Source organism: Thermobia domestica, chromosome 1 (genome assembly GCF_964235325.1).
Source record: "Thermobia domestica chromosome 1, izTheDome1.hap1.1, whole genome shotgun sequence".
Lineage (NCBI taxonomy): Eukaryota > Metazoa > Arthropoda > Insecta > Zygentoma > Lepismatidae > Thermobia > Thermobia domestica.
This window is the reverse complement of record NC_137454.1, coordinates 147,237,328-147,252,878: the sequence shown is the minus strand read 5'-3', so window position 1 is coordinate 147,252,878 and position 15,551 is coordinate 147,237,328. Positions and strand designations below refer to the sequence as shown.

At 34.0% G+C, this 15,551-nt stretch overlaps 1 protein-coding gene across 1 annotated transcript in view; it reads right to left on the bottom strand.

The window, feature by feature from the left end:
- The window catches only part of LOC145689891 (ribosomal protein S6 kinase alpha-1-like), a 42,508-nt gene extending 32,136 nt beyond the window's left edge, over window positions 1-10,372 (bottom strand). Inside the window, exons 1-2 of the mRNA XM_081764201.1 lie at window positions 10,302-10,372; window positions 6,957-7,727 (exon numbers count right to left, since the gene is read on the bottom strand). Coding sequence (XP_081620327.1) covers window positions 6,957-7,713 — 757 coding nt within the window. The 5' untranslated portion in view covers window positions 7,714-7,727; window positions 10,302-10,372. The remainder of the gene's footprint in view (window positions 1-6,956; window positions 7,728-10,301) is intronic.
- Between the last annotated feature and the right edge of the window lie 5,179 nt (window positions 10,373-15,551).

The window sequence follows — 15,551 nt, the reverse complement described above, 5'->3', positions numbered from 1 at the left end:
TTTATTTGGCAATCCTGACCACACTACACTTGTCTAAATCCACTCAGACTTACGTGAACAGACAACCTGTCCTTCTGTTTAGTGCACGTTAGTAGCGCCACAACGGCCGAAAGGTCAACTATGCCCTGTACGCTAAATCTCATGTTACGAGAGGGATATGGTAAGGCGCTAAGGGATCGTAGCCGGCGATGGTTTCACATGTGGCAGCAAGTAGGCCTACTGAAGCTTTCAGAAGAGTAATGAGTAACAACTTTCTGCCTTTTTCCATTTGTTTTTTTATATTTTTCTTAGAAAACTGCCAATGTAAAACATAATTCACACGAAAAAGTCACTTTATCTCTCAAAAAAGTAACTTTTAGTGACAAATTTGAAAAAAGTGACTCGCTATGAACCCTGTTCCACTCAATAAATTTACGTGAATAAAAATATACTTTACAAAAAATTAAGCTAGTGCCAAATGCGTTCCTGCATATCACTAGACTCAGTCTAAAATATATATATAATTCTTAATTCGACCGATCTCTTCATTTCTAAAAACGTTTTGACTACACCCTTCTAACGTCCGTCCGTTAATACACCACTTGCAGAGCAGGCTCGAAACCAGGCACAGAGCTTTGGGGGGGGGGGCGAGAATGAATATGTTAGGAGGTGCCAAGTCATTAAAAATTCTCTTACAAATATCTAAATTATGCATTTTGTATTGAGGTCTGGAGGGAACATGAAAAATTTAGGGAGGGCCAGGCCTTCCCTAGCTCCCCTCTGGTTGCGAGCCTGTTGCAGAGTAGCACTTATCAACTGAATCTGGTATAGGCTTATTACTATATTGTCACATTTTTCCTTATTGAGGAGGAGGTGGGTGAATGACCGCTCAAGACGTTGCCAATTTCAGTCATCTGCATCTGTCCATCAATTCTCAGAAACGACCGCGGAGCCCAGAAGGGTAGGTATCAGCGGTCTGTTTTGTCAATTGTTTCAATCGAAACACCTCCTGAAACAATGAGGTCATGTGGTTCTCGAAGCCATACATGAGAAAGAGGTCGCTTCGTATTTTGAAGTGAAATAAATAAATAAGAATATTGCCTTCCTTCCTAAACGCTAAACCTTTTTTTAACTTGATGTAATAAATAACCTATATGATACTGATTGATACAATTGGATTTGGGGAGTATTCCTTTTCCATCCAGGGGTGTATGTAAAGAAATTTGGAGGGGTGTTAAGGGGGTGTTGGAGGGGTGTAGATTACTCCCTGATCGTATGACTCACTTGTAGACCACACCACACAGCAACCCTCGGTAGATTCACTGCTTTGTCCATATAAGCGTGAAGATTTTCAGGAGTCCAGTAGACACAATTGTGGCGGTTCACCATACTGTTAAGTTTGAATTGCGCCTCGTCAGTCCACACAAACTTCCAAATTCCTCATCCTTGCCAACCATGTGCTGAAACCATTCCCAGTACTCTATCCTTCGATCTGGGGTCATCCTCATTAATTGCGTGTAGCAATCTTGTAATTTCCATTGTCCACTTTGCCCTCTTCAGAATGCGTCATACCACCAGATCATCTCACTTTCCCATGCTCCCTGATTCACTTACTTTTGCGCTGATCGGGTGAAAAGTTGCAACACCGAAGCACTGGACACCCGACTTATTTTTTTGTGCACATCTTTAACTGTTCCGTCGCTTCGTATTTATCATGAATGCGCGCAATTGTTCGACGTGTTGGTGTCTGTGTTCCAAACTCTCTCTGTCAATGCGTTTATACCTCGTGAATGTTCTCGTACTTCCAGTACCATTTCAGTAGAGTGTTGCGTTCAACAAACGATAAGCGAACCTCAGCCATTATTGCTACTGGACTGTCTTCTGCTGTACTGGCTAGTTCCATCACCAAAAACCATGCAAGGCATAAATTGCCAGCCCCGCCACAACACGTAGTGTAGTGTTTAATATCTTACACTACACTAAGCATTATCTTAGTAAGTGTAAGTCTTTATGTTTAGAAATTATATAATTACAAACAGTGAGTACATTTTCTGGACTTCTCTCTCTCTCACGCGCGCGCGTATGGAGAGAGAGAAGTCCAGAAAATTATTCACTCTACTCGTTAGGAGCCTCTTTTAGCTTTGCTTTTTCTTACACGACCCAAAGGTGACAATCTCTGTTAGTTGTACACTCGTGCGTAAAAAATGTACCCCTATGCTGTAATTGACGACTTTTGGCAATTATTAACTTTCTCCCTTCGTAATTGGTTAATGTTAGATGATTAATAAGTAGAGGATAAAAAGCACTGCATGTATAAAAATGTCCCCCTTGCCGAATATTATAAAATAATCGATACAATTGAACCGACTTGTACCATTCGATTCAATCCCGGCATTGAGTATGTGTATTTTCCAAGACAGCTCTTGTAAAATTTAACAGTTTTTTTAATGAAACTTCGTATGGACTATCCTCTAACCCAGCGTTTCCCAACCGGTGTGCCGCGGCACATTGGTGTGCCGTGAATGAGCCGCTGGTGTGCCGCGAGGAATCGAAATAAAATTATTAATTTTTAGAGGAATCAAATTGTAAAACGTAGGGAAAAATATATATTTGTATTTCACATTACTATGAACCTCTACTATGAATCTATAATTTTAAGTTTCATACCGTGTTACTGTTCTGTACATCTCTAATGTTGAAAAAGTATTTGTTGTCATTGTTATGACCATTATTGCTTATTTGTTGCTGCAGACTATTTCGTAACTTGAAAATTTAAAATATCATTTAATCCTTTCGACAAATTACCTACATTTGTGTTTTAAAAGTAAATGAGATTTGTTTGTTCGTTCGTTATTTAGTAATCTTCCTTCTTAGTAAAAGGTTGGATAGTTTTTAAAAAGAAAGCATATTTTTAAAAGCTTGAGTCCAATATTTCATTGCAGTTGTTTTCTATTTTTAAATTAGAATGAAAAATAAGCATAATGATTTACCACGGGGGAAAACCAGTGTTCGAGCTTTCTTCTCTGTGAGAAGATCAATAATCACAGAAAAATGCCACTGTGTTTTATATTTACAAATAATATCTATAAGTGTGCCGCGAGAATTCAAGTAACACCCGTAATGTGCCGCAAGTTGAAAAAGGTTGGGAAACGCTGCTCTAACCATATATATATATATATATATATATATATATATATATATATATATATATATATATATATATATTAGGGTGGTCCAAATTTATATGGGGAAAAATAAATTTAGGAATTTCTTTGGACTCACCCCCTAAAATGGTTTCATATGGAACCAAATTAAGCCAGGAGAAAAATTAGATCCATTGAATAATTTTAAATGGTGCCCCAAACGACCTAAAATTTTGAATGCGTTTACAATACATAGTGTATGGGGAAAAACCGGAATAAACTCTCGTAATTTAGAAACGGCTCAAGGGAATGAAAAGATATCTTGGATAATGGAACTAGAAGACGAGACCAACCTAATCTTGTATACCTTATCATGGCGGCCGTCTTGAAGTCCGCCATCTTGAATTCAGGTCAAAATTTTTAAATAGGAAGAGGGTCATGTCACATATCTTTTTGAGGTAGCATTTCACAAGATGCACAAATCTGGTATTATTTTCAAGTTACCTATATTCATGTAAGAGTTATTTTGTGTGAAAATCAAAATGCTTCATGTAATGTTATTTTATTGCAGTTATAGAACACAGATATGTAAGAATTTTGGAAGTCTTTTACATAAACTGAAACAAACTGCTTGTTTCACTTTGAACTACAGATAAGTTTTTTCCATCAAGATGATTCATAGACGATTATGAGGAAAAAGAAAAATTAAAACTTGGAAGAAATTGAAATATCCCTTATTTATGTAGTATCTTCTTGGTAAGTTATGAATCTTATTTGCTACATAGTTCACTTTGTCGTATAGGAAAAGATTGTCTGTGGGCCTTTATTATCTGCAAAAGAAACTGTTTGTGCTCCTCATTTTTCGTAAGAACGTTGTAATCTTCTATTAGTTACACTCCCCTTTCTGCACACCGTTTGTTACGTGGATGAATTAAACTATTGTCTTTCCTTGAAGATAGTCATTGTTATTTGGCCATGAAGTCGGATCTCACTTAAGAAACCCTTTGGGTATTTTAAATCTCTAGAGGAAAATTTGTTTGTTGTAACAAAATCACTGATTTCTCTTTTCACAAGAATTTTTATGGTATCATCTCTTGCGTCAAGCCTCTTTGCTGCTTCACAGTTTCCCCTTATAGTTTTAATTCTTTCAACCATTTTTTGCTTTTCCATTTTGGTAACTGCATCATCAAAAAACCCCAATGCTACGTGTTCCTTCGTCAAGTACCAGAGTCGGCGTGAAAATTTAGAAAGAGCCACTTCAGATAATTCAGCACCTATTTGTCTTTAACTTTACAATTTTTTTAAAAATTGTAGATCTTGTAATGGTGAATGGGATGTTTGATCACACTTAAGCCAACTGTGAACATATAGTCGGATCAGAAAGTGCATACTCTCCGAAGACTATTTGCTTCGTTAAACGAAATTGTTGGCGAAAGAGAAATATTTTAAATAGTAGCTTGCTTTTCCCATCCACCTTACATGGTGAATTGCTCCAGGCAAACGAAAGAAAACTCCTCAAGGAGATATGCCACCCAAGAATATGATGGTTAGTTCTAAAAATTCCCTGTAATCTTCTCTGCAATGTCCTGCTTCACAAGTTTGATAGCAAACTTCAACACTTCATTTCTTACATCGGAAATATTGTTTGTTACATCATCATCAATTCCTGGAATAAAGTTAGTGCAATCTATTCTGGACCACTCGTTCTGAAAAAACTTCAATAGGAGAGCGTCCGGTCCAGATGCAAACGAAACACAACAGTTATCAAATACACATTTTAAAACTAATTCATAAATGTGGTGCTACAAGGAAGGTATATAAGGTTATTTTGGAGCTACTGCTCTAGCAAAATGCAAGCACCGTTGACAAGATCCATATTGCAAGGAGTAGTATCACAATAAACTGCCTGCACGAACTTTACCAAGTTCCATTCTTCAAGCGAATGTACTATAGTAGAACCAATATGTTCTTCTCTTGATGACGACAAAATGTGAACACGAATTAGCCACTGATGACCATCTCCTGTAATAATTATTGATAACCTGCCGGCAGTCTCTCTGCCAGTCAAATTCAGCAGTAGATTTCCGTTCCAATGCGCAAGTAACGCACTTGATGCACTCTGAAATTGTTTCTTGTAGTTCTGTGCAACTTCACTACAGGTTTTCTCTCAGCATCGGTGAATGGAAGACCCATTTATTGCTAGTTCCTCTACATTATGGCCTAATGCCTCTGCCGTCGCTGTCAGAATATGTATTGCTGCTCTATGAGTGTCTTTTATCGATTAAGAGCAACACCAGTCTTTGAGTAGTAAAATTAGTTTTTCCCCCTTTTACATCTCTTGGACGGTCCGGGCACATACGCATTCGTATTTACATTTTCTCTAACATTCTCAACTGGATTTTCCTCTTCATTACTTGAACTGCTCCACGTCTTTTGGAATATAAAGTTCAAACAAATCATTTTCAGAATTGCATTTTCTTTCGCGTTCCTCTTTCGTTTGAAGCCATGCATATCCCTTTCGTTCTTTTCACGCCAAACTCTTGTCTTTGCTTTTAGTCGTGTAAGAATTATTAATCTGAAAAGGAGAAATCTTTTCACAGGTAATAATTCTTCCATGACTAAAGCTATCTTTAAAATAGTGCCAGATTTGTGCTTCTGGTAAAACGATACCTCAAAACGATATGTCACATGACCCTCTTTCTATTTAAAAATTTTGACCTGAATCCAAGATGGCAGATTTCAAGATGGCCGCAATGGCAGTACTATACAAAATTAGATATGTTTTTTTGTCTATTTCTGTTATACAGGGTATCTTTGCATTACCTTCAGCCGTTTCTAAATTACATGAGTTTATTCCAGATTTTTCCCATATACTATGTACTGTAATCGGAATCAAAATTTTAGGTCGCTTGGGGCACCATTTAATATTATTCAATGAAGCTAATTTTTCTCCTGGCTTAATTTAGTCCCATATGCAACCATTTTAGGGGGTGAGACCAGCCCAATCTGAAAATTGATATTTATGGACCACCCTAATATATATATATATATATATATATATATATATATATATATATATATATATATATATATATATATATATATATATATATATATATATATGTGTGTGTGTGTGTGTGTGTGTGTGTACGTTTGTCTTACTTTGATACAATGTAGTGCATATTTTATTTAGCACTGTCTTCCCAATCACCTTCAATGCATGAGCTTAAATATGTCAAGAGTGAAAGGTAAATATAATATCTTCTTTGATTAGAGAAAATATTCCAGGATAATTTTTATAGAGAACTATTCGATTTTCATGCAGCATTGTTCATAGTTTCTTTGCACTATCACAATCTTTTCTACCCGATGGATGTTTTCCAGGATGGGCCTTTAGGTTTGCCAGGATAGACCATGGCCTACTTATGTTCCATCACTGGTTACAAACCTTTTTCTATTTGATTTCAAGGTTAAGGTTTGTTCATAAATTCTGCATTAGCTGTCAGTGAAAATCATTTCAAGGACAACTCAAATGAAGAATAAGTACCGGTATGTGTCATTTCCCATCATTACAGAACCCATTTCCAAATCTTTGGAATCAATAAAAAGCTTCGAATAGCAAAAAGATAAGTTATCGAAATCTACTATCCGAATAATAGATGTAATTTATTTTCCAACAAAGATGAGATGTGATTTAAATAGATGTTTTAAAAACTTCGGATGAGTCATGGAGATAAATCATTATAAATAACCTAGTACGTAATCATAATCGGTTTGCTACCATACGTAATTATAATCTATGCATTTTGAATTAAATATTAATGGGATGCTTACCTATTGAATCCAAGGATGGAAATCCAGCAATCATGCAGCTTGATTTCATACATGCAAGATTTGTTACAGAACCTGTTTTCCGAATATTTTGTTGAGTTTCACTCTTCTCCACTGCCTTTTTCCGTCCAAATATGTCCTTGAAAAAATCTTGGCGTATCTTTTTAATTGGCCAACGTTTCTTATTTTTGTTTGTTTGTTTATCTTTTATATTATCATTTGCGTTAGTCTGCGTTGCATCACATTCTAATTGCAATTTTTCATCAATAATTGATGTGGAATATGTTTCTATTTCATCCATAGCTTCATCATCAGCAATAAAACTAGAAGACTCTGCTAAGTGTCCTTCTGAGGATGGAATTACAATGCTGTCTGTTGTACTTTCAGAAGTCCTTATGCCAAATTCATTCTGTTGATCGTAACTAACAGTATTAGTAATACGATCTGTCTCTTTTGGGTTTTCAGCGGTTTCTTTGAAAGTAACAGATTTTGCAACAGGCAGAAACATACCGTTGGCACGAGAAACAAATGACGATACAAAAGGACTTTTAAAGTCGACTTTGATCCCATGGCTTTCATCTTTCTTCGATATTGAAGTGGAAGAAATATTATTCCATGTTTTTTCTGTCGGCAAAGGCCCTTCTGCTTCTTCTGCCTGATACGATGACGAAGGACCATCTTCTGATAAAACATTACTTCGTTTTCTCAGTTTCTTTAACCACCCAAGATTTAACCACTTCTTTTTTCTTCCGGCGTTCATGTCTCTCAATTTTGCTAAATGTGTTAAAAAAAACATGAGAACTGTTAACTTCAGTTGTATTAATACAAAGAATACACTGATTATGTTAACTGTTACATACGAAAAATGACAATTGAGATACAGTGAATCATACGAAATACAACTGCTCATCACTTTATATATTTTGAAGAACCACATTTGATGACCTCTTGTTTTTCGAGGACAAGATGCATGAGGATAAATTACAGAACTTTTCAAATAAATTCTGTTCAGCGTTTGAAATTTAACGTACTTTTCCAGCTCTGATACTGTATAAAATATGAGCTTACAGTTTAATTGGTTGCCATTTGCATCATTTTCATTTAAAATTAAATGTTTAGAATTTCAATTAAAACGTTCGGAAACAATCTCAATATGAAGGAAGTTTCGAATGACTCGCCTCGCCAAGGTCAAACCGCTTAAGCTAGAAACTTGAAATTTGAACCTCCATAGAATTTGTGACGTAAGGTACCACTAAGGCAAGATTTTGGAAAATTCGGTAAGGAATGGAGAAATAAGGGTGGCAACTATCATATTAAAATGCTCATATTAGGGAACCTCTGAAGGTAACAGACATGAAATTTGGTGAACAGACTTTTCATTTATATAAGTTTTTTCGTATTTTATATAATATTTGACCTGGGAGGGAAGAAAAGTATGAGAAGAGAAAAGGGTGGGATTGCAATTATTATAATAAGATGTCCATATATCGGTTAGAGACATAACATTTGGTATTTGGCCTTTTCATCTAAAATAATTAACGTGTTTAAGAGTTTTTAGATGTTTGATAAAGAATAGAAGAAAAAGGTATGAAGGTGTTTTCCTAAGATGCCCATAGGAGACGTTCGATTTTTGTGCGAGACTTCGAGTTGAGACAAATTTTAACACGAAAAGTGCGGAAGGAAGAACGCAAAATATTGCCCATACCTACTACTACTACTACTACTACTACTACTACTACTACTAATAATAATAATAATAATAATAATAATAATAATAAGTTATTGGAATCTATTATCTGAGTAATAGGAATGATTTACATCTCAACAAGGAGAATATATCCACCCAAAATGAAATGAAATTTTTGGTTTAAAGTCAACTATTATTCTCTTTAGGCCAAAGGAGACGGATGAGTAATGAAATTTAATGATAATAAAACAATTGGTGGAATAATATCGTAAAAAGGAACAGGAGAATCTGGAGAAAATCCACGAACACAAATATTATTCACCACACATTATCTTGGCCTGGGATCGAACCAGACTTTACCTAATGTTAGTGAACAGTCTAAAAGTGTTAGTAATAAGCTCAATATTAGTGCTAGTTTGTATTCAGCGTCGACTGTGAATCCAAATAATTTGGAGAAAGAAAATTTCAATTGTAGATAATCTAACGATTGGGTACACTATGATGCCGATATTGTTGAGTTCATTGCTAAAGAGGAGTTCATCCGGATGTGATAACTGGTTCTGAACATAAAATTTATTTAAAAGAAAATAAGCCTTTTCGTGAAAATCCGGTTTCCAATTTCTAAACAAAAGCAGAAAATATTTATTAATTTGATCAAAAGCTTGTTAGATCAGAAGATTATTGAAGAAACAGATTTTTCAGAATACGGAATTAACTGTTTCTGTAGAAATAAACTGGCAATAATCGGTTGGTAGATAATTATACAAAGGATAACCAGTAATTGATGACGTTTTTCCATCTACCAATATGGAAGAGTGTGCATTTTGCTTACATCTGTCATTAAACGAATACTCATTCGATGGTCTGTTACTGTTTGTATAAGTCAATACACATGCTAGAAACTAAGAAGACAGAAAGTTAATACACGCGCTAGAAAATAAGTTCAGTTTTGAAATCCGATGACATGAAAATAATTCTAAGTTCAAATTCCAAATGTGTACATCACTGCGAAGCTCGAAGTTAGCTAAGATTTACATGATTGCTTCGCTTGTCGACGGTAGAGGGAGGTCGAGGTCGTCCTACTTCAATGACAACTTACCTCCCTATATAGCCTTGGTTTTCGGTTCCATTTCCGGGTTCTAACCACAGGAAGTAGTTCCCTGTTTGAGATGAGTCCGTCTCTTCAAGAATCAATGATGGAAGATGGGTGGACTTAAGCAAACTATCGTGACAGATTTCGTCTCATTGAAAAGACCTTGATGCAAGACAGAAGCACCAAAACATGGAAAACAGAGCCATACTTATCACTGTGTCCTGGTCAGACCACTAACCCGAGGTGCCAGAAATTTATTCGAAATGTAGTACAGACTCACTGATTCAAACGAATTCAGAAAAGTGGAAATCTATCTGGCCTTGAATAGAGTTTAGACTTCCATCAGCTGCTACAGTCGTTTGTGAGGATTTCCTGATTAATTATTAAATGACTAAATCCACATTCCTTTGTATTAGCGATCCCGGGTTCGACAGCGACAAAATTGACACGTTGTACCTGAAGCAAGTAATCGTCGAAATAGATTATGCTACAGCTATGTGAAAATAATTTTAGATAGAAAAATTACTTAAAATCGAAAAAATGTAGTAAAAGATGATAACACACTTACTGTGGTTTCATAATAGGGAACAAAAATGACCGTAACAAATAGAACTTTTTAGATTTAACTATGGATATACATGACAAATTTGGTAATTGTTGGAACAAGATTCTAAAGTGAGCTCTTCTTATTGATTTTAACCAAATATTAAATAAGATTCATATAACAATAATCGATTAATGTACTGTGAATTTAATTAACACTTTCAAATAACTGTACCTGTACATTAAAATAAACATTTATGGCTATTATTTTACACACTACAGTTTCAAATTATATCATAGATCTTTATGGTTTTTTAATTCTAATAATATACCTTAAATTCCTCGGAGTTTATTCAGATAGAATTCACTTCACTTTGGCTTCTTTTTAAAATAACTCCAAAAAACAAAGGAAAATTAAAATTCAGAGAACACAGCCTTTGACGTTGCCTCTTCAACCTTCGGGTAGATAGAAACATACATGTTCTTGACAAAACATGGGCTGAAATGTGCAGAGATAGACAAGAAAATATCCTAAAGTAAATTAGATGTGGCATGCCCTCAGGGCACGATTATATATGTATATTGATGCCCATGTAAGTACATGGCTTACATTGGCTGACCTCTTTTCGTATATCAAAGAAAAATTACTTAAAATCGAAAACATAGGATAGTTATAGGATAGGATAGTTATAGAATACATAGGATAGTTGGTAGAACATTCTAAAACACTCAGAGATGAAGATCGAAGACTGAAAAGATTTTTGGACACACCCTACGTATCCCTGGGTGTGTACATACATCGTCCCCCCTTTTTCGACGGACTCTCTCTCTCTCTCTCTCTCTCGATATATATATATATATATATATATATATATATATATATATATATATATATATATATATATACAGTATGGAAACTTATAGGGAATTATCATATGAAATATAATGAACATTTGGAAAATCTTTGAGATCAATGAGATGATTGTTTTTATTAGAATATTTCAGACTATTTGAGGAATTGTGTATGTATGTTTTTAATCAGAGATTGTACGATAGCAAAAGAGCTTAGGAAAAACGCACGGTGATTGTTTAGGAAAAAGTATACATATTGGAAACCGTGATTGAAGCAGGGACTTTATGATAGGAAAAACTTAGAAAATTTAATTACTGGGAACGATGGCTAAAGCAGGAAGTTTATAATAGGAAAAACACATGGAGTTTGTTTAGGAACAAGCTGACTTACTGGGAATCGTGATTAAAGGAGAGATCTATGATAGGAAAAACTTAGGAAGAACATGTTGTTTGTTTAACAGAAAACTTGCTTGTTGGGAATGAACCGAGAATCTTAAACACATAAGATTTGTTTATTTAATTCATAATTTGAAGTTTATTTAGGCAAATTATAGAAGTAACTCACTTTAATATTTACCTTTAAAATAAAAGTTGTAAGCTAATAAAAAGACTTTAGTTAACTATTTATGCTATGGAAAATTAACATTGAATATACATACCATTAATGGACTTAAAATTTAATGCAAGAAACGAATTACTGGTTGAATAGTTCTTTCATCTTTTATAGACTTACTAAATGTAAAAGTGAACCTTAATTTATTTTATGTTCTTATGAGTAATGGAACATAAGATAGGGATAGGAGGAGGTATCATAAATCGTAGATTGCATCATACAGTTTACAAATAGGTGAACATACAATTTTTGGGGGGAGACGTAGCTAAACGTTGGGATTTGAAGGATATGAATCTCAAAATGAAAAATAAATTCGAATCTCGCTTGGCAAAGCCGCGCACATTAACTGTTAACGGAGGATAGCTGCTCTGTAGATTGGAATAAATGGAATAACTTCAAACAACTCACGCAAACAATGAATATTTATAATAAAGGGAAACTTCAAGTGAACTGTGATTAAAATAGAACATTGTGTAAGTTAAGATCAGCAATTTAATAAGGAGCATAGAATATACAGGAAATTCATATGGATAATTGTTGGTTTTATGTATCGTGTAGGGCATAACATCAAATATGGCGACTCTGATAAAAAAAATGAAGGAAAGAAAAAAATAATTTGAGGCTTGAATGCTAGGTATTATTTACTTACTGTGGAAACTTGAAAAATTAAGTTTTTATGATCTCTAGCTTTAAAATAATACTTTTAAAAGGGGAAATTGGTTTCCGTCATGTATGCTACCTATTATCATGATATATAGAACACTGAGAAAAACTACGCTTAAGATAGTTACCTTTAAAAGGAATACTAATATACAAAAGAAATGATTTCCTGGAAAACCTAAGAAATTACGGTTAGAATAAACGCATTATAATAAAGGGAGAAATTGCTTTTAGATTTGTACAGTAGATATTCTTATGTTAATTTTAAAAGTTCGGGAAACTACGATTATAATAGCTACCATTAATATTCTAGTAGAAGATCAAAGGAGTCTGTGAGTTGTATGGTTGGTATTGTGTGGGTATATATTGTCATATTACCTTCCTTGATTTGCAAACAAAGGATAAATATATATAAAAAATCCATCGAAATCAGCAAGGCAAGGGTAAGAATATTTGAAAATATTCTGCCATTTTCTGGTTTAACATGTGATTCATCCGACTCATCTATTGCATGGAGGTTGAAAGGGAACTGGTCTTTGTTTCTAAAAGAATTGGAGATTTCAATAAACAAAGTAAAATGACATTTTCTTGTAATGTTAGTATTATAAACTGCACAAAATAGGCCTCAACCTGAATAAATTTTGCTGCGCTAAAGGCGAGTTAATTTTGTTTCTTTTCCTTTTTAAAGCTACGCTCGTTAAAGCAATATTTTTGTTTCGGGAAACAGATACAGATCTTGGAATGTATTCTCTGTACAGTCCTTCAGCAAATAACTGTGTAATTAGTATTCAAATACGACAAGAATGATTTTTAAAATTATGAATCTTTATTAAAAATAATGATTTTAGTGCTCGTTATTTCAATCTCTGGTGCATAGTATACCTATACGTTGGGATGGACAAACACGATCACGGTGGGTGTCCTTGGAGTTCTCTCGTTTCCTCCTACTTTCCTCATATTATCATCCATCTCATTATCATCGTCTCCTTTAGCCTAGGTGCGTTATCGTGGGACGTTAAATTAAACAAAAATACTTCTCTGTTTTTAAATTAGATCAAAAACTATTTTAAGTTAAACTTCATGGCAATTATATATTTTGCCAGGAAGAGATATGTTTAAAATAATCGATTTGATTTGATTTTTTGAGTTTAGTCGGACGTTAAACACAAAAAATCAAATCAAACCGGAAATTTTAAATGAATGTGTATTGCAGATGTTTCATTATGTTAAAATAAGTCTTACGCATGTTGAATTAATAGTATCCGACGGCTGAAGGACAGATGAGATTATCGTAATAGCATTTTCTATCATAATTTCGGTAGCTTATGTATATTTACATCATTTTGCACTCAACAACGATCCCACATGCCGATAAAAACAAATAAGAAATTTTGCAACTTTGCCTTTCGTTCGTTTGTTTTTCTGATGGAGACCAATGTTAAATTAAACTCCACAGATGCATTCATATATAACTTAACAGAAATATTTGTTTGTTTAATTGTCTCAGACTGATGTATCTACATAATATTTTCTTTATGTTGCACAACTTAATGCAATTGCTGTTCCTGTATGAATCCAAAATATAATTTCAAAACTTGTAATCAAACTTAACATTGAAACATCCTTTCATAAATTCTTTAACATCCTTTTTGCCATGAAATTATCTACACAACGCTGTAGTATTTTAATAACAATATCATAACATAAATTTGCATAATCATAATCGTATAAATTATCATAATATATGGGGCAAACCTTCGAAAGTTGTTTTAGAAAACGCGAAGTGCACACTTCACTCTGCTCTTACTTCATGAACTAGCAAGGAAAGAAAAACACTCACGTCAGTGTTAACATAATCGAATAATAAGTTGCGTGAAATTGCGAAGATAATAAAACCCGAGAGCGTTGGTTCAAACAATCTCAACAATCTGTAATATTTTTGGAAACAAGCTGAAGGAAAAGACAGAAATTGCTTTACGACGTAACCAACAACAATAAGCAACTGTTTAATGCCAAAGAATATCTACGTCAGGAATCAACGAACTCGATTACTTTCTAGGTTTGATTGCTTTAAGTTGTAATGAGGGAAGACATAACAAGGTGCTGTAGATTTAGTTGTTAAAAATCCTAAATCACAAAGAGTGTCTGCATGAAAGACGAAAAACGTTTTTGTGGCTTCTGTTATACTTTGTAGTTATATTTGCTTAATGATTTTTAAAAATATTTTATTGATTGAAAAATATATTACATGAAACTTAAAGTAGAAAATGTATTAAAGTTATTACATATATATTCACACACATCATATCTTGTCTTATAAATGAAATGATAAATAATACATCTACTTATTATGTAACAGTCACACTTATGTTTCTAAAAGTTTATAAGGAAACTAGGTAAAATGTCCCTTTTGTAGGTGATAATTGGTTTATGGGAAATATTTGAATTCCTTTCCCTCTTAGGATACACATTTCAATGAACGTGTAATTATAAAAACCTATAAGACTCTCTATTTTTGAAATATATTTTGAATTCTTTTATCCCATTGGGACATATCCGTTAATCAAAGTGAGATGATAGAAACTTTCAGGTATGACCTATGTTCCTAGATTTATTTCAAACAGGGAAGCCATTTTCCGTGATTACGAAAAAACATCGAAATTGCAATTTCCACCACTTTAAAACCGCAATTTTTTAAACAACTTATCCTCCTAGTTGTAATGAAGAAATAAAATACAGATTTCTTTTTATCATCCTAACTTGAGATACTACATTTATCTCATTAATTTTGAATTCCATACCCCTTTAGAATACGTCCATTAACCAAAATAGTGATTGAAACTTAGCTGGAGGTAGATAATAAAAATATTCAAAATTAATTCCAAACTTTTCAGCTATTTTTCCGTGATGTGATCACAAATAGACAGCATTGCTTTTAATGTAGAGGAATAAATAATAGAAAATGCCTCTTTCGTCTTAAAACATAAATTTGAAACGGTGAACTCCTCTTCTGTTGACTAGTGCTGGCTGATTCTGGAGCAGTGCAGTTGAAACTCTTGGTAATTTTGACGAGTAGCTCTCGACTGTTATGGTTTTTCCGCTTTCTAGATATTCATAGTCAATTATGCCAGCGCTGGTCCACCAAGTACA